Below are 26,073 nucleotides of genomic sequence, written 5' to 3'. Positions count from 1 at the left end.
CAGCTCTCAGTGAATGAGATTAAGGTCATGGTAGGCTTCTCAATTTTTCCTTTGAAAAAAACTTGGAGGCACCTCCTAACATGGAAATAATTTGAAGTTTGTGAAGGGAGAACAACTGCAATTCCTTAGGTTTGGTTTAAGTTTTATATCTTTTCTGGACAAGAGCACAAAACAAGCTTTAAAATTCCATCTGATTTTCAGAGGTAAGAGAGGACATTTTTGAGATATTTGCTGCAAAGGGTTGGTGAGCTTGTGAAGCAGGATGGAGGCAACATTTAAGTAAATTTTTTCCAATCTAGAGGCTCTCTAGTTAAGAGGAAAATACAGAAGCCCAAAATGTTTGCATGTTCCTAGCTTTAAGACTGGAGGATGGGATTGGTAATTGAGTCCCTTACTGGCTTTGATTGTTACAATGGGATCTATGAAAGAGACTAGTCTCTGTTTGGACCGAGGTCTAAATTTGCTCAAATGATCTAAATCTTCCACCTTTCAATGTCCAGGTAAAGAGAAGTGGAAGCTAACTTCCATTAGACTTCCTCCAGTGGGTAGCTATATAGTTGAGAGGACTGTGAAAGGGACTACCTGCCTATGCAAGTTAGGACAATATCCTACAGTTTCAGTAACACAGAATTGTAGAAATACTGTGAAAACGTCTCCCACTTTTTCTGTAAATGTCAAGCAGTAATAGACCTAGACTCTGGGGGTGTTTATCTGACCTGTAAAACATTATATAGCATTGTAATCTGACAAGATTTTGTCTTCAGGAGTGCCAAAATGCTTGTGTTTTGTTCTTATTTTACACTTCAGCAGCATAAAATCCAATTAAATTTGGATGGTTTTAGTTAAACAATGTTTTACTTTCCTGACAATATTTTAATTTCATGACAACAGCAAACCTGAAGCTGTGATCTGTACCCACCACCAGTATTTCAGGGTTAGGGATATAGAAAAATCCCAGGTGGTAGCATTGGCTCAGAGTTGTCTGCAGAATAGTTGAAGAACTGTGGTCCAACAGTGACTTTACTGCATTGAAAAAAGACAGAGAAACAGCTGTATAGAACTTGAGTTTATTGTTACATCAGTGTTTTGTGAATCATAATTTAGGTTAATCATTGTGTCTGGAGGAATGATTAGTACATCTATTTAGTTATTCAATATAAACATTTAATCAATGAGGGAAATACTTCTATCAGTAAACTTGCTGCAATGTGCAGCATTGTACCTTGCATTATAATTTCTGTGATTAATCCTGATATGGCAGAATTCTTGTCATACCAAAATAATTTGTACTGTATAATATCTAGTACAGCTACAGAGAATACCAGTATCAGTATTTGATATTTTAATACCTCTTTTTATCTTCATTAAACTCAAAGCTTGTATTCATACATTGATTTTGTGTCGTATATCCACTTCATTCATGACAAATGTATATCCATTTCATTCTGTCTCCACTTGTAGGTTCTGGTTCACCAAACAATTCTGATGATGAACAAAAAATGAATAATTTTATAGAAAAGGGTACAGTATTTTTCTTTTCTCTAGTCTTGTTTTTTCTTCAGTTCACCTTTTGATATACTTAGATTGATCTTTTTTATTAAAATATTATTTACAGTGAAGACCAAAAGCAGAAAGTTTTCCAAGATGGTAACCAATGACATAGGTAGGAACTAGAAAAATTCTGCTCTTTCTAATCCAGCGCCTTACTCTATGCAAAACTAACCCAGCAGCAAAAAAAAAAAAAAAAAAAAAGGCAAAATAACAGTCAAATTTCAGTGCATTAAGTTATTTATTTTTTTATTTTTCATTCTTTATGCTAAGTGGTAATTTCTATGGGCTGCTTCTGTACTAAATACACTGGGCACAATAATTTTTAAAAGAATCAATGGTATTGGTGGTTGAAATTCTCTGATTTTACAGTTGCACTTCTCTATTTTTCCGGATGGGTGAAATTCTAATACATAGTAAGAGTTCAGTCTATGCAAGTCACAACATTATTCCACTGCTTTTGCAAGAATCTTTGAGAACATGTGGCTGATTTAATTTCTTTTTTATATGTTGTATTCATAGCCATATGGTCAGATTTCTATATGGCTATGGTCAAGAAAGATGTAGTTTTGTGGTTTCAGTTATTCATCTGGAAGAGGACTTGTTCGTATATATAAGTATACCCCATAACTGTTCCAGACCTCCATTTACTTTTCTGCATCCAACAGTGACACAATACCCTCTCTACCAGCTCTAGACTTGTGTCTTAACAATTTGGCAACAAAATTGCCTTGGGATATGTTGTTTGCAGGTAGATTGAACGCTTTTATGATTGGCATGGAAATAACTCTGCTTCTGACAGCTGGGTCATTAAATAAATGAAGGTGAGAGCTGTATGATTTAATTTTGGGAAAGGGACTCTTCTGCCTTAACTGGGATATGGTTACTTTCATTGCAAAATCACTTTGTTAATGGTTCATTTTGTTTTCATTTAGCAAATTAGTATATCATTGTAGGATATTTTCATTTTATCTCTTCAGTCAGTTTAAGTTGAAATGACTTTAGATAGTAAAACTGTTTGCTAAACTGCTATTTCATAGGTTGGGTAGAAGCACAGATTAAGACTAGGGAGGAAGAGATTTATTTTCCTACGGTCTCCTTTGGATTATTCTGTTTGGCAATTTAACTTCTGTCCTAAATCATTAATCCCCTTCATTGCAATTCAGTAATTAGGACAAAGAATCATTCAAAATTCAGTGAGACAAATATGAGTATGATGAAGTGGTCCTTGGAATCCGAGGTACAGAATGAGGAAGAGCAGGAATATGCCCTTTGTACAGTACCATATTGAGCCCTTCTTGGAGCGATACCAGAAATGGTAGGAAAGATGATTTCTGAGGCAGCAGAAGCCTGAATATAATTCCAGAAAGCAAATGGCTGTCAATAATATATTATGTGACTTTGTAATTAAAAAAAATTTATTATCTTTTACATGACCCTTAATATGCTTCTCTAAAGGAAATTTAGGGTAACTAGAACCTAATGTTCAAGTGTTCTAATGAGAAAAACAACACTTGTGCATGTTATATCAATGTCTGTTGACGTAATGTTTCCCTTTTGTCTCTTCTGAACGTAAGACACCGTCTCATGCAAAACACATGGAAAGTTTGTCTGTGACCTCTTTTTTCACTTCTTTTCAAAGAGTTATGTTAGAGCATTAATAAAATATGCTAATGACAATTCTATAGAGCTGTTTACATCTGTTTCAGCTTGAAGCCTTTCAACTGAAAATGTTGTGAATGTTTTTCACAGCTAAAGAAAGAAAAGCATTTATTTACAAGTAATGCATTCTTCATGCTCTAAGTTATAGTATGATTTCTGTAACTTGCAGAGTTTATTTGAACTTTAAAGATAATTATTTCTTTTGTATTCTCTTCGTTTTGAGTGGTTTGGTACTGTGTACTGAATGTGGATGTTTCACTGCCACGTTTACTATAGCTTATCTGGCATGTTTACTCTAGTTCTTTCTGAACTTACATTCTAAGCTTTTTCACACAAATAAAACACCTCTTCTGTGTTAATAGTTGCATGTTTTTGCATTTCATTGTTTTAAACTGAATTGCCAACCAAATGTGAATGGACAATGAGTTTTGTAAAATGTGTCACTGTCATTAACATTACCGTGTTGTATGAAACGAATTGCTTACCATCAGCTGTGTTCTCACAGAAGAATTTGATGTGTAGAGCATGGTCATAGCTCTCTGCACTGGCAATTAGTGCAATCAGTTCAAGTTCCTTCTGTTCTTTGTCAATATGTGAAATACAACCTGATAAATGTGTTGCAAAATAGAATAAGAATCATTTACATTGATAACTTCAGTTGCTGTTAATATCACTCCTGTGTTTGTCACATGGGAACAGGGAGCAAGGGAATGCTGCTAGCAAAGTGTGAAGTAATTTCATTTCGGTGATTGGGCTGTAAAGTGGTAACGTAACACAGTTAGAAATATGAGACATCGTAATTTCTACAGATTTCTATAATTAGTGTTAGTACTAAACAAGGAGTCTCCGATATGTTAGAGGATCAACACCCACATAAAATGAAACAATAGCCTAAGTAAAACAATATGCAAATGCTTCCTGTACCAACATTCTGATCAGTTGGTCTGTTTTATTTGTTGAGTTTTTTTAAACTCAATTGTGAATGCTCTGTGCTAAGGAATGGATAGCAATTCAAGTTAAGACCTATTGTGAATATGTTGCTTCTGTCTTGTGTTTGCCTTTTATTTGCAGAGATGAACTTTGAATAAGTTATAGTTAGCTTGGAAATACTGAGATAGTTGATTTAACTATTTCTAGAAATTCTAGAAAGTACTGTGGCCATTATTGAAAGCAACCCATTACTCTTAGGAATGTCAAATATTTGAAAGTATAAATAGTATACTGTAAAGTGTTTGTAGAAGTGTACTAATTGTAGATGAATTTACAGAAAGAAGAATGGTAGGAAGTACCTAATTTCTAAGGCTGTGTCATTTTTATAGAAGGATATTGGACTCCAAATTCAGTGGAAGCAAAATCTTAAGCTGTTTTACTTGTACTTTGGTTAGTTAATTATTGGCATGAAGAGATACAGGTGATTAAATATTATAGTTAAAAATCATGCTGAAAGTTAAGATATATTGTAATGGCCATTTCTGGGAAAAGCTTTCGTAAAGGTTATTGCAAAATGTGGTAGATTTTAAGACCTATAACTGCTCTTGTAGCCTACATGTCAAATGCTTCTCAGGAAAATTGGTCTTGTTTATTTTCTGCAGTCAGTAAATTTAAAAACAACTGCAAACATTATTAGTAGACAGAGCTGAGCAGGGTAGATTTAATTCCAGACTTCTGTAATCCCTGCTGCTACTACTGACATAAAGTTTTTCACATTTGTTACATTCTAAGTGTACACCTAAGTTTTTCAAACATTACCAAAATAATTTTCATTGAATCAAATTTTAAGATGCTCATAATAAGTTCTCATTTACCCTATTGTCAGACTATGACTGTTTCTTCCAATGTGTTTTTAATACTTTGATCTAATTTTGGATGTACCCAAGTACATGTTTTCTTACACTCTCTTATAAAATGGTTTTATTATTCTTATAGGAAATTTAGAGATTTCAACATTTGGTAATTGGTAATATAAGTATTTCACTTCTGTGTAGTTGTCAAATATAGAATAACTTGGGAACTTGGGTACGTGTAACAAATTCTAAGCTGCTTAGTTATTTCTCATGTAATGTTATATGAAATAGGCTTCATAAACTGTTCTCTTGGTTGTCAAAACTCCAAGACACTTGTCTCCTTTATAATCTTTAGAATTTTATTTTAAAAGGTTTAGACTATTTTCTTAAAGAAACCGAGGAGAAATTGCTGTAGCTTTCAAACTGCTATACATTGTAAAGTATAAGTTCAGGATAATCCACTGCAAATAAAATGTATATTACTTTTAAGCCATAGCTTCCTATTGATAGTTCAGTCATGTCTCAGCCTTCAGGTTTTCTTCATTGAATTGAAGGTTGCACCTGCCATACTGACATGTAACATGCTATGCTAAGGCAACCTTTCGTATTTTAACACCTGCCCTCCCAAACCTGATGTATGAGAAATGTCAAGAACCCTTGGTTTTGGACAGTTCTCTAATATGATGCCTAATCATATATAATAACAGAAAGAATATGGGTGGGCCTGTGTATTACTCAAGGTTTTCTAATTTAGAGGAATATTAAATGTAGGTCTAAACTCAGGCAAAATAGTCACTGATGCCCTGAGCAGTAGTATGCCAGGAGGAGCAAAACAGCTCCCTGATCTGTCTTTGTCTCACACCAGCGGCAGAAGCGTAGTCTTGGCTGTAAATGCTGCAGCAACCACCACCCACAAGAGAGGTGTGGAACGCTGATATGACAGCTACTACTTGAGGTCAGCCAGGTGCAGCAGGAGCAGTCACCATCACCTTTGTCCTGTCGTACAGCTGGAGTGAAAAGCCTGGCAATGAATGCTCTCTCTGTAGATCTCCATCCTATATATTCCATTTTTCTGATTTTTATATTTTGCTTTGTAGAAGGTGTCTAGCATATTGCTAGTTTTCATCTGAGGTGTAGCAAAACTGAATCTACCAAAAGTATTGTAAACCATAAGCCAGGTATGAATACAAGCAGATTTTTTATACTGAGTAATGATAGTTAAAAGTGGCTTATCTGGCGAAATAGTCCTATTTTCTTACTGCACATTTAGACAGTTTTTTCTTTAAACACAAGATGGCACCATTGCTATTGAAACAGGTTCTTATTTCTTATTTACATTTGAATTATTGGGAGGTTTGGCACATTAATATATGGTTTGAAATGTTTTGGGGTATTTTTTGCATAGCACAGTAATTCACAATTTCCAGCAATGATATCCTTTTTCACAGTTCACGTATCCTCTCATCCTATTTATGAGGCATAATTCATAAATCTATTACCTAGTATCTTCTTATTTTTGTCAGTTTTCTCCAAATTATTAAAATTGTGCCAGATGTTTCTGTTTGAAAAGCCAAAAGTGACTACTCTGGTCTTCAATGACTAAGTTAATTAATCATTGCTGGTATTCACACATGGTAAAAGCTGTTAAAATCCAAAAATAACTCCAATTATTTTCCATGTACAAACTCTAGGGTTTGTTCAGTATCTCAGCTCTTATGATTTAAATGTCTAACACAGAAAACAAGTCTTATAAGGAATGCCCATCTTGTAATTCACTATTCCAGATGAGAATGATCTCTTTGCAAGCTGATTTAAGTTCAAGCTGACAGCAAAAAGATGGGCTCCTGGTCACTAGTGCTGTTTTGTACCATGGTTTTCTGTTTGTATGTCTGAAACATGAGATAATCTTGCTCGGATACAACCCTTGGCAGAAACTCCAGATGAGTTTTGGCCTCAGCATTAAGCTAGGTATGTGCCAGTGTTAATGCAAGGATGAGGGTAGAAAACATGCAGTCAGACTGCCCTTTTCAATTTCAGCCTGCACTAACATAAGTGACTAGCATTTCCATCTGAGAGTAAGTAATTTCAATTTAATTTGAACATACTTTTAACATTGACATATGCAGGAAATTAGAAGATTATTTCTGGAGTCCTATTTTCAAATTTTTATAATGTATGACAGGAATAAAACTGTTCAGCTATTCAGATAACTAGCATTTGCAATATTGATGAGCATAATTGGTGATACAGTGAAGAATTACACTTTTTGAAGGAGTAGAAGTAACTTTAAATCACTTGCTTTTCTTCAGGGTATGCAGAAAATGGAATGACTTCTATTAAAGTGATAATTAGAATGAGTTAACTCCATTTTTAACAGAGAAAAGCAGCAAGATTCAGGGTGCTTTATGAGTGGTATCCATTGCAGGGTACTTCTAGAATTATGAGGCTATTCTCAACATCTGCTTTAGCAAAAGAAGTATTATCCTTGCAAGATGGTGAATAATTAATTGCTATAGCAAAATTCAAGCATGTGTGTGGGAAATAAATTCAGAGTGTAGTCCTAGTCTAGGACTACATCAAAATAATTCCTTCTCCAGTAACTGTTGAAAGAAAGATGGAAGAGGGATGTATATGCTACTAGTTGAGTTGGTATGTTCATTATAGCAGCATTTTTAAGTATTTTACTGCAGTTTAAATGCACTGCAAGAATTCCCTTCCTATAAAAGAAATGTTTAGGTTAGGAATAAGTTCAAGTGCTGTTTATCATTTGAACAGTATTATCAAAATTATCTATCTTTTTTTTTTTAATGGTGATGTTGCAAGTGTTTGTATGCTGCTGGTTTTGTGATCATTCTTCTAAGGTTGTGGGTTGCATCTCAAATTATTAGCTTTTTACGCATTTGCATTACTGTTTTAGCACCTCCGAGTTCATGTTTTTCTGTTTTAAATGTCTCCAGTTTGATCAGAAAGTAGTGCGTAAGAAAGGGGGATTGTGTCTTAATTTTATGTAAACTTAAGTGCACATCTTTGCAGTGGCCAAGAGTCTGTATTCTGTTCTCTCACCTGACATAAAGCTTGGGGTTGAACCAAAGTCATCCAATCTATCAAGTTCTGCCTGAAGCCTGAGGAGAAATCAAGCTCAGCAAAAGTCATAAAATGATGTATTTAGGAATTTAGCTGTCTTCCATGTTTTACTTTGCACCCCTCACTTGTGGAAGTGAGGCTTTGCTTTAGTGGAAATCCTGTAAAGTACTGCGATTAATGTAATAAACAATTATATATTAAATATTGGGAAAGAAGCAAATAAAGGCCAGCAGAATTATGTTTATTCTTTTTTAAAAAAAAGATATACTTCACTTTTCAGCAAAGATGTCCAGGAAGCTAAGTTTGCCAACTGAGTTAAAGCCTGATTTAGGTAAGTTTACAGAGTTAATTTTATTTTTACTAAAACTGAATGCAAGTACGTTAGAGTCCTAAATTATGTAAGCTATCATGACTTTATGTTGCATTTATCTGAAGTATAGAACTAAAATTTTAATTCCACTCTTTTTGGGGACTCTCAGGCACAAAATGTCTTTGCCGTCATCTTAAGGTAAGCCTATAATTCCTGTATATGGCTTATCACACTTCGGTCAGTTTTTAGGCATCTGTCACTCACTTTATCAGTAGTGCTGTGATAGCAAAAGCATGACAAGCAGACAACATAAGGAAAACTGCTGCCATCTGATACATTTTAAACTGAAAAATGAAATATTTTAACAGGGTATGTTGAGGTCCTCTCAACAAATAGTTGGCCGTAGTTTTATAAACTTTAATTGTCTTGTGACCACTCTCTCTAAATTAAAGGAACATACAGCCGTTTGGATGGATGACCAGTCTGAGAATTTAATTTTTCTTGAAAAAGCACAGTAACTTTTTATATAGGAAGCAGTTCAGTTTTGAAGTCTGTAATACTAAAGGTCATTGTGTTGCATAAGTAAAACAGCATACAAATGAGTAGATTATTTTTTAAAATACTTTGACAGCCCGCTTGTAGGTCATATCCAGCTCCCCTTGCCTTGTTCTCTAAAGAAGTGATGGGGAACAGCTGTAGACCTACAGCAGTAGATGCAGCTGCTTTCTGCCTGCCACAGCTCACTCCCCTTTTTGCAGCAGAACTGCTACCACAAGCCCAGCAGAAGACAGACCAGGATCAGACTGGCAGCTGCAGCACTGTGTGTGTGACAGCTGCTGCTGCTATTGACAAGGAAAAAGTCCATGACACTGGGATATTCTGAAACTGAGCTGGACCACCCTGATTTACAATTACAGCTTGCCCCACTCAGAGAAATGTGAAGTTGGAAGCAACCCTCAGAGATCCTTTAATCCATTGCTATGGCAAGGATACAGATGTTTGACAGTTAAACCTCTGATCTATTCATGGGCCTCCAGAAAATACAAGACCGTTTCAATGCTTTATAGTAATTAGACAAATTTTCTGTTATTTAATCAAACTTCCTTGCTTTCATATGAACTTTTTCTTGTCCTTTCTACAATGAACAGGGGTAACAAGTACTCCCTATCTTTGTTAGCCATTTTATGCTGTTGAAATCTGTCATCATATCTCTAATTTCATTTTTGCAGATTTTTTTTTTTTTTTTACAGAATTCAGCTCCTTCTTCTTTAGATTATGTTGTCTGAACCTAGGATGGCTTCTTTTAATCTTCTCTGGAACTGGAATTTTTCCTTCTCTTTCTAAACTCAGTGCCCAGAACTAGAGGGATTTAACTGTGGCCTTTTTTGCACTAAAGAACAGAAGAATTTGACTTCTCTTTTTGATATGTTTATATTCTTCCTTACTATGTTTACTCATGGTTTAGGGGTAATTTTGGCACAGAGTGAATTTTATCATACTTTGCAAGCTGGAACACATTTGTACTTAAATATTATCCAACTGTAATTCTGCTGTTTTACTCCCAATTCTTTGGTGGCAATAAGTACTTTGAAGTGTTATTTTTTCTAATGAAGACTGGAGAAAAGCAAATGTTGAAGTTTTTTCAGCATTTTCCAATCCTGAAAGAGTTGAAGCATTTTCTGCATCACTTAGTATTTGCCGTTCTTTCTACTGAAATAATGGAAGGGGTTTTTGGCACATCACTTCTGATATACTCATAAAATAGTCTGTACCTTCTGAATTGTAATAGCCTTTGACTGGTTTTGTTTTTTCATGTGTGTAAGTATCTGCACTTAGATGCCTCATTTTGTTCTGCATAAAATTCTTCAAGGTTTTTAGGTCTGTAAATAACTTCCTTAAGCAATCATAATTTTTTTTTTTATTATTTCTATCTTTTCTCCTAGTGGGATAGCTTTTGCACAATATTCTTGAAAGACTATTGCCTTGCTTGTTTGGGTTTTTTTGTTGCTTATGTGGCTCCATCTACTGCCTGTAGGAGACAGCTGAAATGCCTTTCTCCCAAATTCATTATCCTATCATTTTCTCTCATTTCTTTCCATGGCTTCTTGAAATCTACTCTTCCATGATCTTGTTCTTTCAGATTACTTTTCTGTCTTTAGATCTTTAACCTACCCCTTTTCCTTTCTGAATACATTAAAGAAAATCTAAAGTGTGTTTCTGTATTTATTCTCCACTTTCTAAAACAGAAGTTTCTTGAACATACCCTTGTCGGCATTATACCATTGCTTTTCAATGTTCTAATCCAGTGATAAAGATACTATTGCCGCTAGGTCCTATTCTTTGGTTTAGTTGCTCAAAAGAGCCTCATCTTTCCATCTTTCTGATGAAGTGGTGTGTAATGATTCATCACACTGTTGTTCCTTCCTCTTCACCTGAACCTAATCCATTAACAAATCATTGACTACTTTCTTGAGTTCAGGATAAATAAGGTGCACTAAAACAGTTAAACTGTTTACCCTTAGTTCTCTCTTCAGAATGAATTGACCACTCTCAAAAATGCCCATATTATCTGACAAGTTAATTTTTATTGTTTTTTTTTCCTGTCCATTCCAATGCTTTTGGAATTTGTACACATGTTCTTCAAATATTCAACCAGCTAGAACTCAGGAATGCACATTTAATGTTATGCCTATTGCAGTTACTGTATTATTATATTCAGACTGATTAATCCATGTTAAAGTTGAAAAAATGCATTAAATTATTAAATATTCAAGCCTGAAAAAAACCCAAGTATCATAAGAGGTGGTGGTCATTAGAAGAATTATAAAACCAAATAATTGTTTTCATTGTTTTACTCTGGATTTAATTTTATTTAAATGGAAAAATGATGTTAATATCTGAGCGGTTGAGTTAATTTCTTTCTATAATCCATGTTTTACATTTGACAGCTAAAATTCAACAGGACAATAATTTTTTTGTATCCTTGTTGGAATGAGACAATTATATCCTGAGAAGATTCACTGTTTGTGTTAAGTAGATGTGTGTATTTAGTCACATGAAATCTCGTATATATGATTTCTAAATGCATGTTAGATGTTCTTAGTAGAAAGTTTTGCCATAATTTAATGAAACTAACATAGTATTACTTCCAAAAAGTATGCGGTTGAATGTTGCTCTTTAGCTCTTAGTCCTGCTTTAAAGATGCCAAATGTATACACCCTACACAAAGATCTAGACCAAGAACTTGATTTTTTTTATAAAGTCATTATATAAATTGCATCAAACTTTTACTGGTAAGAGCTGTCTTGTGCTAGAATTCTGCAATTATGAATTAAGAAAGTAAAGCAATAATTTTTGAATGCACAGATAAAGTCAGTGTATGCAGACGTATTAAGTGTTGCCACACCTACAGACAGCACACGGCTAGAATGGAGCAGCACATTTATTCATTTGAGCTTTTGTTAACATTAAAATTCGTGTATTTGCTAAGCAGCGAGCAAGACATCCTGAAAAGTTTTAGTGCCGTTACTGGCACTATGGTACAACATTCAAAGTGGAAATCTTCAGCTTTGCATACCAGTACCAGGTGGCATTTGGTAGCATTTGTTGTTTCTTTTACCGAAATTTTGGGGATCTGTAAATAGCCTGTTGGATCTCCTCCATACAGTTTCCTAAAGTGGGACAATATTATTGTGAGTCATTACAGGTTCCGTGTTACCACGCTGTCTGGATGTCACTGAAGTTCCTAAAGTAAAATACTTGTTTCTTCATAAGATTAGTAAACCGTGTTCCATGGAAGCCAGTATTTTTTAATCTGATCAATGAACTAATTGGCAGAGAGGTTTGTAATTCAGTTTTTTTAAGGAGTCCTGTTTAATGACTGTTTTTCTCTGGCCCTAGAAGACAGAAATATGCATAAAAATTGTTCATGATCATTCTAATGACAACCTCTGTAACAAGGATTTGCTCAGATACAGAGTTGAAAACTGGGCCAAAAAGAAACATGACTAAGGAAGAATACAGGGGTAGTAATCAATAGAATGGTAGTTAGTATACAGTTGATGCTAAAGAACACACAACAATATTGAATTCTCTTAATGCCTGCATTTTGCCATTCTTTTTAATTAATACTGATTTATTTTCAGATGTCAAAGACAACTCTTTCAGTCGATCCCGGAGTTCTAGTGTAACTAGCATTGATAAAGAGTCACGCGAGGCAATTTCAGCTCTTCATTTTTGTGAGACTTTCACAAGAAAGGCTGATACATCACCTTCCCCATGCCTGTGGGTTGGGACCACGCTGGGCACAGTGCTTGTCATTGTACTGAACTTACCCCCAGGAGGAGAGCAAAGACTTCTTCAGCCAGTAATTGTTTCTCCTAGTGGTATGTACAAAGCAGACAGGCTAAAATATACGTTGATAAAGTATTGTTGTCCTTCTTCATATTTTTGTAAGAAATTGGTTTTATTCAATTAGAGAGTAATTAAGAATATATATTCCATTGATCTAGCTCCTAAGATAACAGTCTAGACTGTTTAGTTTATTACCAGAGTTTTAAAGTTGGAAAAGTTGAAAATACAATCTCATAAAATATAAAAATACCACTTTAGTGTATACTTGCTGAGAAAACCATGTTTGCAATTGTTAAACAGAGATAGCAGAAGAGACGAGTGATATCAAATGCTCAGTTTATTATTTATTTTTTTGTCATGGGGTAAGAACCCTTCAGTTCTTGAATCTTCAGATTCAAGAGCGAACTGCAGGGGAGGAATAAGACACACATTGCTTGTTTCTGAACCAGTTGAAGGAAAAAGTGGTGCTCACCTTTGACTAATAACATTTATTGTCAATATTAAGCACACTTGTACTTCGCAGGAGAGAGTGAAATCAGGTGCATTTGTGGCACTGAACTTGAATACAAATGTGTATGGCAGTCTGGTTCTCTTACTAAATGTATACATTTCTTGGGAAGTTAATGGAATAGAATACATACACCCTTGAAAACTGGTCTAAAATTTTCTTGAGTACCTATGTGCTTCCTTGGTTTTTAGATAAATGTACAAAGTTTTTGGTACATCTGTTTTGCTACAGAGGCAAGCCGAAGTTTTTGTTTTCTTTTCATTCTGCTAGCTTCTTAAAGGAATATTTTGTAGCTTGAAAGGCAGTTTAAGAGAACTGTTTCAGAAATGTGCTCAACTCCTTTTTTCTAGGAACCATCCTGAGGCTAAAAGGGGCAATCTTGAGAATGGCTTTTTTGGATACCACAGGATCTTTGGTCCCACCAGCACATGAACCCTGGAGAGAATACAATGTTCCTGAAGATAAAGATGAAAAAGAAAAAGCAAAAAAACGACGTCCTGTCTCAGTGTCCCCTTCTTCCTCTCAGGAAATCAGTGAAAACCAATATGCAGTGATATGTTCAGAAAAGCAAGCAAAAGTTATCTCACTGCCATCCCAGAACTGTACTTATAAGCAAAATATAACAGAGACTTCTTTTGTTCTTCGTGGAGACATAGTGTCATTGAGTAACAGTATCTGCCTTGCATGTTTCTGTGCCAATGGGCATATTATGACTTTTAGGTAAGACCTGTTTGATAGTAACTTAAACATAAAAAGAAGTAGTAGCCTTCTGCTACACAGAAAGGTTTTTTTTCCATTAGAAGATGAATTTAAAAAAAAAATCTACATTCATTCAGGGTTAATGAATCTCTAACACTTGGGCCTGGATAATTTTGATTACACATTGCTATTAGTTATGCCTCTAACACATGAAAAAGTTTACCATTTTAGCTCAAGCTACCCTGGTTCAACACACAGTTTCAAACGTGATACAGGTCCATGAGTTGAAGTTTGTCTAAAAGATGAATTTACTCCCTGATGGAGAAAACTGCCTTGAGTCAGAACTTTAGCTTGTATCTGACCACAACTCTATCGATTTTTGTGCAGCTGTTGCATCACACTCATGCCTCAAGCTTACTGATGTTGTGTAGCTTGCTCATGTCTTGAAGGCCTTAAACTCAGGCTATAAAGGCAAGATTAACTGCTAGTAGTTGTACAGTAATTGCTACAGTTGTACAGGTTTAAGTTATGAGTTTAAACATGTAGTAGTAGTTTTTGAATATACTTACTTGTCACTTATGTAATTTTCATGAATTTTTTTCTTAATGTTTCTAAATGCTATTTTATTCTGAACAGCAGTGTATATGCTTATACCCTTGCACCTGCAATTTAGTCATGGCCTAATGCTAGGATGTATATGGAACATGGCATTTTAAAATTATGCCAGTAAAATTCCTAAAATGTTTTTTTTAAGGTTGACAAAAGAAGCTCTCAGCTTGGGAAATACTTATTTATTAAATTGTCATATATCAGCTTTAGTTTTACTCCTACTACAGTTAAAAATAAGTTTTGATTGTAAGTCTGTAACTCCATTGGTGTGTATCCCAACATATATTCTAAACATCTCCACAAGATACTGCTCACCTTGCAGGGCACACACTGTTGTTTTTACTCATTAAAACTAAACTTAGTAATGTTCAGGTACCATATATTGAAACAAATCCTGTCTTACTCAGGATTCATGTTGTTTTCTAATGAGCTCTTCACGGGTGCTAAATTACAAATACAGAATTGTTACATTGTGTGAGGAAGTTGGACTCCCAAGGATTAGCTCCGTTATGTAAGCATGAATTGCTATTGGGAAGTGGATTTAATATGAGGTTTGTGTAAAGCTGTCAGTATGATACAGCTGTCACTGTATCATACCAAAGATGCCCAATACTTATCTACTGATATAAATTTAGATAGTACTTAGTAACAAATCTGTAACAAACTATGAAAATGCTATTATGGATGTCACACTTGTCCTACCTGATCTAATGGTTTTGTGTTTTGAAGCTGTAAGGATGTTTTATGCTTCCATTGATCTGAAGCAAGACACTTCCCTGTTATTAACTCTCTCTTAAGAATATTCTTATTTTAGATACATGCATGGCAGAAGTGTCGTTTCTGGGTGATGCGTTACAAAAAAATATTGCTTTTTATTTCTTACTTTTAAAACTTGCCTCCAAAGCCAATCTCATTATTGTTTAAAAAAAACAAACCAAAACAAACCCGAAAACAAACAAACAAAGGCAACCCAACACTTACCGTTATGGTTATTACATCTTTCTTTGGTTTTGACTTCACTTTGCTTCTTTTGCTACTTCTTTTAGTTTCTAGAAATAATCTTATGCAGGTGGTGTCTGCAGCAGAAACTGTTTAATGTATTGTTGGGACATTTGCAGCTAACAGCTTGTGTAAGTTCTTTTACAAAAACTTCACAGAGGATGTTTCAGAGACAGCAGTTTATTTTGGCTTCTTCTTGTCAAGAAATCAGGTGTTCTGTCACTCACTCACATTTAGTGTTACGTTGAGGGAGAGGAATGTTTGGTAGCATGAACATTGTTATAGCCCAAGTGTGCTGTGTCTGTTCTTCAGTAGATTGATGCAATAAGTACTGCAGTTACATGTGCAGAATCAAAAAGTACAAGGTAAGCAAAGTTTGCTCTAAAAGAACTTTCTCTTAAGTATCCAGTCAGACAAAAAAGGTGGACATAATTAATTGGATTGTTTGAGGCTACTGAATTCTGTTTTCCTTCGACAGCACACCCCTGCATATTTCTAAGTGTTCTTGAGGAGAAATCTTTTAGACTTGTATTTTTAGTCAAGGAGAGAAGAGACAGGATGTTTCATTGTAAACTCTTGGTAAATACTTACTGAAATACTTTGTAAGTAATTATTAAGTAATGTCTAATTCATTAAATAGCGAATTTGTAATTCCTATGCTCAGAGTATCATTTAAATAATGCTTTTAAATGCATCTGTGATGCAGGTGCTTAAATTTCACTTTTGAGCTGCTACCTTGAAAAATCTCACGTTTTGAGATTCTGTAATTGCATTTGATGAAACCCTGTTTATGTGGTACTCATGCAGATGAAGAGAAAGAATAATGTATTGCAGTGAGCCATTTGATCAATAATAGACATTTCTGCTATATTTAATGGAGTTTAAAATTCTTTTCCTTAAGTTTGCCAAGTTTAAGGCCATTGTTGGATGTATATTACCTGCCACTCACCAATATGCGGATAGCCAGAACATTCTGCTTCACCAATAATGGACAAGCACTCTATCTGGTCTCACCAACTGAAATACAGAGGCTCACCTACAGCCAAGAAACATGTGAAAATCTTCAGGTAATGAATTTTTTAAAAAAATATTTATTGGATATATTCTGAGATTCTTGGTTCTAGATTCATGCCTACAGTAATGAAGTTTGTCATAAAGCCAAGCGCTTTGGCTTTTGTGCTTTGATTTTTTTATTTTTTTTCTTCACTGTAGAGTCTGATTTAGGATGAATCACTTCTATCCTTAATTTTTTCTGTTCCATCCATGCTCTTGTACTTGAATCAGTTTCTTTCTTAATTTCCTTTTGATCGATAGGAAATTTCCTTTTTTAACATGCAGTTAAAATTCCCTTGTTCGATTGATGCTAGTGGAGGTGGGTGCTGACACAAGAGGGGAATGCCAGCTCGGGATACTTGAAGGAAGCTATTACGTTTCAGGGGTATTAACAGCTTGAAAAGATTCTTGGTCATGCTTCAGCTTGGTAGTTGTATAGAGTAGTGAAATAGCAGAGATGCAAGCTATAAGTTCTACTTTGGTACTGCTGAATGGATATGCGTATCTGTAGATACAGTTTCCGTAGAACAAAATCGGGAGTCTTACCCAAGTTGTTGAGGGGCAAAAACAACTTTGAATGCATTTCTTTGCTTCTGAATTCCATGAGCTATAAGCTTGCAGACATCAGAACGGAAGGTTTGATCAGATTTCTTACTGTGTTTTTACATTTCCTAAGTTGCCTTGCAAAGGCAGATGTCCATTTAAGCATATTGATTTTGAAATGCAGATCAGTTAAATAAATCCTGAAAGTGAGAGCATTACATTAATTTTAGTAATGTATGCCTTGTTATGTCCCTTCTTCATTGCAAAGGAAATGTTGGGTGAGCTCTTCACTCCTGTAGAAACACCAGAAGCACCAAACAGAGGGTTCTTTAAAGGCCTGTTTGGAGGTGGGGCACAGTCACTTGACAGAGAAGAACTGTGTAAGTTTTTATTCTTTGTTATTTTTCCGGTATTTCTACACAAGGAAGGCAGTGATCCTTGATAAATGTATTACCTGTGTAAATAGAACATAACATTTGTAAAGAGGAAAGTAAAAAAGGCAGTGACAAATACTTTTTTTGTATCTTTTTTATGTTGTACACCTAACCAACAAGATAAGAAAAGCTTGCTTTTTTCACAGGCTCTTTTGCCTCATTTATTCAGGAGCAGATTATAAGACAACAAATGGAACAACTAATCTTATTTTTATTCATCTTTGTGAATTGTGTAGTACTGACCGTGGTGCTGTTTATGTTGGTAAACTGAAAGGGAATGTTTTTGGAGAATGCTGTTCTGGACAGTGGGGAAATTAAGACTCCACTCTAGTTCATTTATTTTGCCAGATTTTACTCAGTTGATTTGTGGAGAGATGCCTTAGGAATTGCAAGGAAGGACAGAAGTGTATGATAGTTCGATTCAGTCCTCTGTTTATAGGACAGTAAAATTCAGATTTGGCAAAATTTTCATTGCTTTATTATTTTCTCTTTTTTTTTTTATTACACCTTTATTTTTTACTGTAGCATTCAGCACTTTAATATATTTAAAGAAAAAACCTTCTACTTATTCAGAGATTTGCTAGGTGCAGCACCATATTATGCAAGTTTATTTATAAGAACTGTTTCCTTATTAACATGAAACATGTTTGTTTAAATGAACATGGTGCCCTGGCAATCCTTTCTCTTATATTGGTTCTTTAGATCTCTACAATAAAAATTCAATTAGACTTCATTGCTTGTTCCTGTACATTTTTAACAGACATCAGATATTTAGAGGTCACTTTCTGTGTTAAAGATTTCTATTTATATATATAATACTTCAGAAGGTTTGTGAAATATTCTAGGAGAGAAGTTTGTGTGCACAAATTATAGTTTAATAATATGACTGGGACAGGGGAAAATACCTTATAACTTTAGAAGCTACCTCTTTACATAATTTCAAGTTTTGGCTTGGATCTTCACAAGGAAAATAATACTTAATGGAAGAAAAAAAAAGCATAATGAATTGTAGCCTGAAATTGAGTTTAATGACAATTCAAAAGACATCTGAGAATGTCTCTAGAGTAGCCATATTTACCATGAGGGTCACAGCAATGTCTGTAATAAGTAAAATGAGTTCTCTTTTTTATTTATGGAAATTCACAGAAAGATGTTTATAGTGTTAGTAAATGTAAATCATTCTTAATAGAAGCATAAAATCAAATGAGAATCTTGAAGTACTGCATCAAAATATATTAACAATATTATTTTTCCTAGAGCTGAAAAAAAGAAAATATTTAAACTATATCTTAATGTTTGAAAAAAAACCCTCAAGTTTTTGTAGTGTAAACAATTCAGCATGAGATTATCACATCCGTTAATGGTCTAGAATGAACTAGGTGGCTGATGTCCCATTAGGAGCAAAGTCGATGTAGTCAGTGCCAGCACTGGAGTCTGGAGCTGTTCAGCTGTACAGCTCACCATTCGTGGGTGTTTACTGTAGGATGAGGTGGTTTGTTCTTACAGCCATTCTATATTTTTATGGTTTACATTGCTTTTTTTTTTTTTTCAAGATTTTTACAATAGTGAGAGCATAGATACCTATCTTCAGGTGTCTGCATCTAAAATTGAACTTTCATCAGGGGAAACTTCGGCTGGTGGAGTCGTACTGGCTGGCTTACACACCAGCAAAGCACTTCCAGAACCGACCACAGCTCGTATTTTCAAAATTATCCTGCTTTGTCTGTTGAACTCATAACATGTTTCATGTGAAATAAGCTACATTGTTAAAAAACACTTCACCAGCACAATTCTGTTGATGGCCGTGATGCTAGCACTGCTGAGCATTTTAATTTCACACTTGAGCTGCGAAGAGGTTACAGTTTTATAACCTGCCTGCAAACTTGGAAAAATCTCAGTTTTATTAAGTAGTAATATCTAATAACATTGTGTAGTGAGTGTTGCTCATAGTCACACCTACAATTAGGTGTTGGGTCTCCATGCAAAGAAATTACACCTCTGTATAAACTAGTTTCATTGATATTTATGTAATAATGATGGAAAACCTTACTAATCTCTTTTTGCTGTTTTGCAAATACCTCCAGTTGGAGAATCAGCATCTGGGAAGGCATCAAGGAGTCTTGCCCAGCATATTCCAGGACCTGGAGGTATTGAAGGTGTCAAAGGAGCAGCATCTGGTGTAGTTGGTGAACTAGCACGAGCCCGGTTGGCATTAGATGAAAGAGGACAGAAACTAGGAGAACTGGAAGAAAAGACTGCAGCTATGCTTTACAGTGCTGATTCTTTCTCAAAACACGCTCATGAGGTAAGTGTGTTAAACTGAACATTGATTGTCAAATAAATGCAAGTTCTGCAAGTATCTGAGTTCTGCAAAGGCATGTTAGAGGTATCTAAAGAGAATGCAGTATCATTGATAAAGGATACTTCCCTTTTATCTATCAGTTGTTAGTCCTAATAATTAAGTACTAACGTGAACAGCTTTGTCTTGCGGCACATTGGTCTAGAGCATGCCGTCTGCTGGAGTGGCACGTAAGCTTCTAAAATTGTAACTCAATTCCCATTATTGAAAAAATTTTTGCTGAATTAATAAGAAGAGTAGAATTAATAAGAAGAGTAATGCTCTATCAGATTCCCGCGGTCCTTAAGAAAGATCCAGTTGTACGCAAACTCCACGAGTGCAAGTTAGTCTTTCTCCTCAGTAGCTACATAGAATGGCTGTTCTCATCCATTTTCATGTGAACTCTTGAACTCCTGTGCAAGCGTCCTGTTCTCTCAAATATGCCTTTTTCTGAGGCCAGATCACCAGCAATGCTGCTACCATTAAAAAATTCATCATGCTAAACCCTCACTATTCAGCAATGTTGTTGCTGTAGCTTTCAGAAGCCTTACTAGAATCCCTCTTTCTCATGCTGCTTTGTAATCATATAAATTGTGTCATTGTATGTTTTGGTACATTATAGAAACAGTAATTAGAAATTGGTTTTTTTTTTTTTTAGATGATGTTGAAGTACAAAGACAAGAAGTGGTACCAATTCTGATGACGCTCATCAATTACATCTGTTTAATTTTGTCCTGATGAAAAAAAATCTTGTTTTTTCATTAATTTTGGCAGGACCACTGAAATTTAAAGGAGTATTCACCGTTGGATACTGTTGTTTCCTAGCACAAATGACACACTGTTTTACCTCAGTCATGGCTTTAACTGAGGAGCTTTATATCTAAGAAACACATACACAAAACAAACTTGAGTGTTTCTTAGCTGTTGGTTAGAAGAGAGGTGGAACTGAGAAAGTAACTAGAAGTTGTGGAAAAGAAAGTAAAGGGAAAACATAGTGTGAGATGGGCAGGGGCAATGCAGGGTCAATCCTGTGTTAATATTTCATATGCCAAAAGTTTTTGTGCTATTGTAATTGCTGTCAGTGTTATACCCTCCTCTGAGGAGAGGCAATAAATCAGGGGTCCAAGAGCTGGAATCAAGTGGTTTGTCTTGCTGGACAGTACCTGACTTACACTTACCATCTCTAGGACTCACTGTATTTACCATTATCATTGAAGAAGAGTTGAAGTTTGCTGTCACTTCTTTCATCGGAGAAACTGGAAGCTTGGGAGATTCCTTGTTGAAAACTGTACACATAGTTGACCTGTGCATAGTCTTTTCTTGGACCCCTGATCTAGTATTCTTGTATTCACATCATATTCTGTGAAGTGCAAAACAAAAGAAAACATAATTTTTGCATTAAAAAAGTCAAGTGAATAATATGACTGGAATGTGTCATGCTGGGAGTTTTCATTTGTATTATGGCCGTGCAATGTGAAATGTGGTAACATCTTCATTGTGGTAAGAATACTTCAACTTCTGTTCAGTTAAATGCCATTTTTTTGCCAAAAATAGTTATTGGTTAAGGTTGTGTAACATTTAGAAATGGCTGTGGGTTCCATTCATGCTGTGAGTTTTTATAAATGTTTAACAGAATGTGTCTTTACAGCCATTAATTAAAATAGCTGAGATAGTTTTGCTCAAAACTTGAGTTCTAGATGCCCCTTTAGTCCCTTTACTATGAAATCAGATAACCATGGACTCAGGTTTTCAAACTTTTACATGCCATGGAGGTGCTGATGCATGAATAATGGCAAGCAAGCATCTAATATTTACCAGTTGTCAGTATGCGGTTTAGCAAATCTCTAAGTTCTGCTAGTAAAACTATTTTACAAGTACCTGTCTCAGCCCCACTCATCACTAAAGGCAGTTGGCCTGAAGTTTGGATTTAGTCTCTAAAGCAGTGTTGTCAATATAAACAGTGGTAAAGTGTGCACAGAAACTTTATGAATTGGTGAAATAATTTCAGTTTGGGTGAGGTAAATAATACAGCTGAGCTAACTTGTTAATGGCTACTGCACTAAAGCTGATATCGTGGGAATGACCCAGAGCTCTTTTTGAGAAGATTTCTTAAAATAAATGCTTGCATTTCAAAAATTTATTTAGACATTTTTCCTCAAAGTAGAAATAGTTACTGACTGGTTTTGTCTTATAAAAGGGAGTACTTAGAAGCTGATAGGTCTGCATTGTCTGAAATTAATCATTTGAGTTTGCTTCTCCAAGCATTGTTTTGTTTGCTTTTTTCACAAATGTTTTGAATGTTCCCAAAGCAAAACCTTGGTTATATTTGTATTGTGATGTTGCAGGTACACAGATAAGGCAACCTTACAAAACACCTAAAGGATGCAAAATATTGAAGTTACTGATGGTTTTTAATTTCACTTTTTAAATGAGAGGCCAATATGTTTGGGCTTTGTAGCACAAACTGATAAATTTTCCTGCTTTATAGTAACATTTAATTTAAAAGACAAGTGAATTCTTTTGCCAATATGAAGGCATGCCATACCACATCCACTGTTCAAAGGACTTATGAGAACATGACAATTTGAACAAGCAACACTGGTTTCTTGACAGCTCTCTCCCAAACCTACTGAGGCAATGTTAACTCCAGTTGCTTAACTGAGCTTGCCATGCAATATTTGCCTCTGCATGTTAAATTATTTTTTAGTGTCTAATTAATGCATATTTATATTAACACCATTTTGTTAAAAATCCAGGTAGAAGAAAACTAGATAAACTCATATCCATACCACATACGAAAATAAAATACCCTAGCTGACACTTGTTCCCTTCCTTATCTCAACGTTTATAAATTGAGATGACTGATTATTATTTGACCAGGTGAAGATAAACTATATTTCAAGGCAATAGAATCCTTGAAATTAATCTGGCCAGGCTCCGGTTGAGAGGATGGTAAAATTACTCTTCAATAAATCATGGTATCATTCAATGGAAGATGACCTTGACGTGAAAGGAAATGTACTTAACTTTCTCATCAAGACACATTTGACAACCACCAGCAAGCAAAAAAATGAGGCAGTGAGAGACCATCTGCCAGTACAAGAAGAGTAGTGGCTTATTTGATATTATAGAATCTATCATAGTTGAATCTCTTATGTTGATTAAGTTCAGAGTATGCTTCTAGATATGAAGACTAATTAAATGATTGCTCATGAGATAAACACACAAATGGTTCTTGGTCAATAAAAGGGGCTATGTACAATTTTAGTCTAAAATGTTCCTTTTTCCTTCCCTGTGGAAGGAAGTTTATCATAGATACATCATTGAATCTTATTCTGCTATTGGTGGTGCACCTTTTGTACAGCAAAGTAAATTGAAATCCTTGTGGGGAAGCACCCCTGGTATTTTCACTAGCCTTTTAGTTGTGTGAAACTTTTTCAGAGTGTCTGGAAAACTATAAAATACAATTAAGCTATTACTTTCTTTTTTTTTTTGAATGAAAGTAAGAAACTGCTGCTACCTATCTGTTTATATGTAGTGTGTCTCGTTAGGAACTGTCAATTGAAGAAGCTTTTCTTCACCTTAGTCCTGCCAAATTGTAACTTTTGAATCCTGGTATGTGTAAATATGCGTGTGTTCGAAATCAGTCTGAAAGTGTTACACCACAGGCATCTCCAGTGATTTGTTCTTCAGCAAACAGTCAGTTCTAAAATATAGTAATATATAGCTGTGTTCCTTGTCTGTCTTTATGCAAGGTTTTTGTGCCTGAGGTGGTACTTGCATGGCAGGTGATATTGGAAAGCTACATCCAAAGGAGAATTTTTGGAAGCAAGTTCATTTTCTTTTTTTTTTCCCTTCTCTTTTCCTTTGGTTTTTCTGTTTCTTTGGGGGGGGGGGGGGGTTGAGGGAAGGGGGGGTTGGGGAATTTTTGTTTGGCTTTTTTGGTTTGTTTTTTTTCTTAATTAACAGCACTGATCTTACCTGAACTTTTAAACTTGAATTTTTCCTGCACTTTAATTCAATCATGGTATTTTATTCCTTAATTTTTTTTCTACATTTGTGCAGTTCAGGTTCATTATTTGTATATAAACACACATGTTCAATAAAGACTTTAAAACAGATTACTTTCAGGCACCTTTGCTAATCATGTGATTTATTTAGAATGTGTGTTTTCTTAGCAAAATATGTATATACAGTATAGAGTCTAATTAAAGGCACATATCCTGTGTCAGCATTCAGTTTATAAATTACTGCAACACTTTCACATTTATTACTAGATAATGCAAAAAAAATCTGTTATATTTATACATACTGCTTAAGAATATACTTTTAGTTTTAAATAATTTTTATATGTACACTTCTACCTTTAATTTTAGAAAGACTTACGTTCAAGTTTTAAGTCAAAGTACTTAAAGTATGTATATTATCCATAGAAGTTGTTTTAAGCTTATGAATACATTCATATCTCATATCGAGATGATACAATTACTAAGCAATGAAAACAAATTGCCCGTTTTGCTTTGCAGAAAATAATCAGTTATTTTTACCTCCCATTTTGAACATTCTTTAACAATTCCCTAAGTATGGAATGAGAAGATAGAAAACTAGCCTAATGTAAAAGTTTTCTCAATAGCTGCAGTCTGTGGCTGACTGCTGTTCTATGTTTTGTTTTTTTCTGGTAAACACAAGAGACTTTTTTCAGCCCTATTTCTCAAACTTTTAAAATTCTCCAAAATTGAAGTGAGGTTTGTCCAATAAACATTTTCTTTGATTAATCTGTGTATCTTGATTATACATCAGCTCTTTACATGAAAATCTGGGTTGGGTTTTTTGTGGATTAGGGGTTTTTTTGTAACTCAGATATGTGTTGGAAAATTTAATGGCCTGTGGCTGAAGTGCCCTCTACTTTCTCATCATGGTTTAACATCCCAGGGCAGGCATTGACTGCAGCCAAAGTCCAGTTCAGGAGTGAAGGAGTGCAGTGCCTTGCCTCCCTCCAAGTAGAAAGGTAGCTTGTCAGTTGAATCTTTGCTCATTCTAACCAATTTTCTGGATAATTTATGTGAATCTTTTTGGGTGGATGTTGATACCTTTGCTACTACCGCAAAATCTTCAAATACTTTGTAGGCAGAGATTAATCGTGTTTGAGGGGAGGAAGTAAGTAAAACCGAATAAAAAAAAAATGCGTAGTGTAGGTGAATCAGCTAAACCGATTTTACTCAAATTTTCATTGAAAAGCTAAATTAAGCTGGGCCAATTTCTTCTTCTTAAGCCCATTATAAAGATGTGCTATATATCTACTCTATTACTGTTTCAAGCCAGATGAGTGTGCTGCGTTTCTGGGTTCTTTTACATGTTCTGAAGTTCAGGCTTAAAGAAGTGGGCATTCATTTTTAACAAGGGGTGGGGGGGAGAAGAGAAATGAGGCAGAAACAATGAACAATCAAATGAAAGGTGTCAATCAGTATTTCTTTAATATTTCCATGTGCGCCTAGAAATGTTTAAGCTAACCTACTGCTGTAGGTTACCTTTATACTTGTATTTCTTTTTGTTAGTATTTTTGTTAGTTACATATTACCAGGCAAATAACTAGAAGTTAAACTGTTTCAGTTGAAAACATTTAAGGAGTTGTATGTGGATTACCACTACCATTCAGTAATAGGTGATGCAAAGGGAGAGGGGTGGGAACATGTTTTAAATATTCCCTTTTAAAACAGAATTGTAAATAAGCAGTACTGTGTTTATTTTAGACCTGAGCTCTGCTATCTGTAGTGGTTAGAACTAGGAAAACTTGCTGCTTTCTAGTTACGCTGCTGTTTCATTGTACCAGCACCATGGAGGAAAAAAAAACCAACCATCCGTAAATTTTTCTAACGTTGCCCACTCATGGGTAAGCATGCTTGATGTGTAGCAGTTCTCGTTTATGTATATGTTAGTGTGTACATGTGTGCTTTCTTTTTCCTTTATGTTCATTGCAACTTATTCTTCAGTTAAGTCTTGCTGAGCCCCACTAGCTCTTCTGAGGATGATTACTGGAATATGCATTTTTAGGTAGGGTTGCAAATCCATCTGTCTACAAATATAGTTTCATATGAACTGCAAACTGTACTGTTACAAACACAACTATGTTAGATTGCATAGAATTATTT

The 26,073-nt window shown here is 35.0% G+C and overlaps 1 protein-coding gene across 4 annotated transcripts in view; it reads left to right on the top strand.

Moving 5' to 3' along the window:
* STXBP5 (syntaxin binding protein 5) overlaps nt 1-23,656 on the top strand; it is a 102,564-nt gene extending 78,908 nt beyond the window's left edge. For 2 of the 4 annotated variants that reach the window (XM_027725280.2, XM_027725279.2), the window contains exons 20-26: nt 8,359-8,409; nt 12,534-12,773; nt 13,600-13,969; nt 16,458-16,623; nt 17,421-17,532; nt 19,671-19,891; nt 20,583-23,656. In XM_027725280.2, coding sequence (XP_027581081.1) covers nt 8,359-8,409; nt 12,534-12,773; nt 13,600-13,969; nt 16,458-16,623; nt 17,421-17,532; nt 19,671-19,891; nt 20,583-20,624 — 1,202 coding nt within the window. In that variant the 3' untranslated portion in view covers nt 20,625-23,656. The remainder of the gene's footprint in view (nt 1-8,358; nt 8,410-12,533; nt 12,774-13,599; nt 13,970-16,457; nt 16,624-17,420; nt 17,533-19,670; nt 19,892-20,582) is intronic. The other 2 variants (XM_027725282.2, XM_027725281.2) reach the window with 1 other exon arrangement.
* The last annotated feature ends 2,417 nt before the right edge of the window (nt 23,657-26,073 follow it).

This window comes from Pipra filicauda, unplaced genomic scaffold (genome assembly GCF_003945595.2).
Source record: "Pipra filicauda isolate LSUMZ 115617 unplaced genomic scaffold, ASM394559v2 scaffold42_size3861933_pilon, whole genome shotgun sequence".
Lineage (NCBI taxonomy): Eukaryota > Metazoa > Chordata > Aves > Passeriformes > Pipridae > Pipra > Pipra filicauda.
This window is presented reverse-complemented; position numbering and strand designations above follow the sequence as displayed.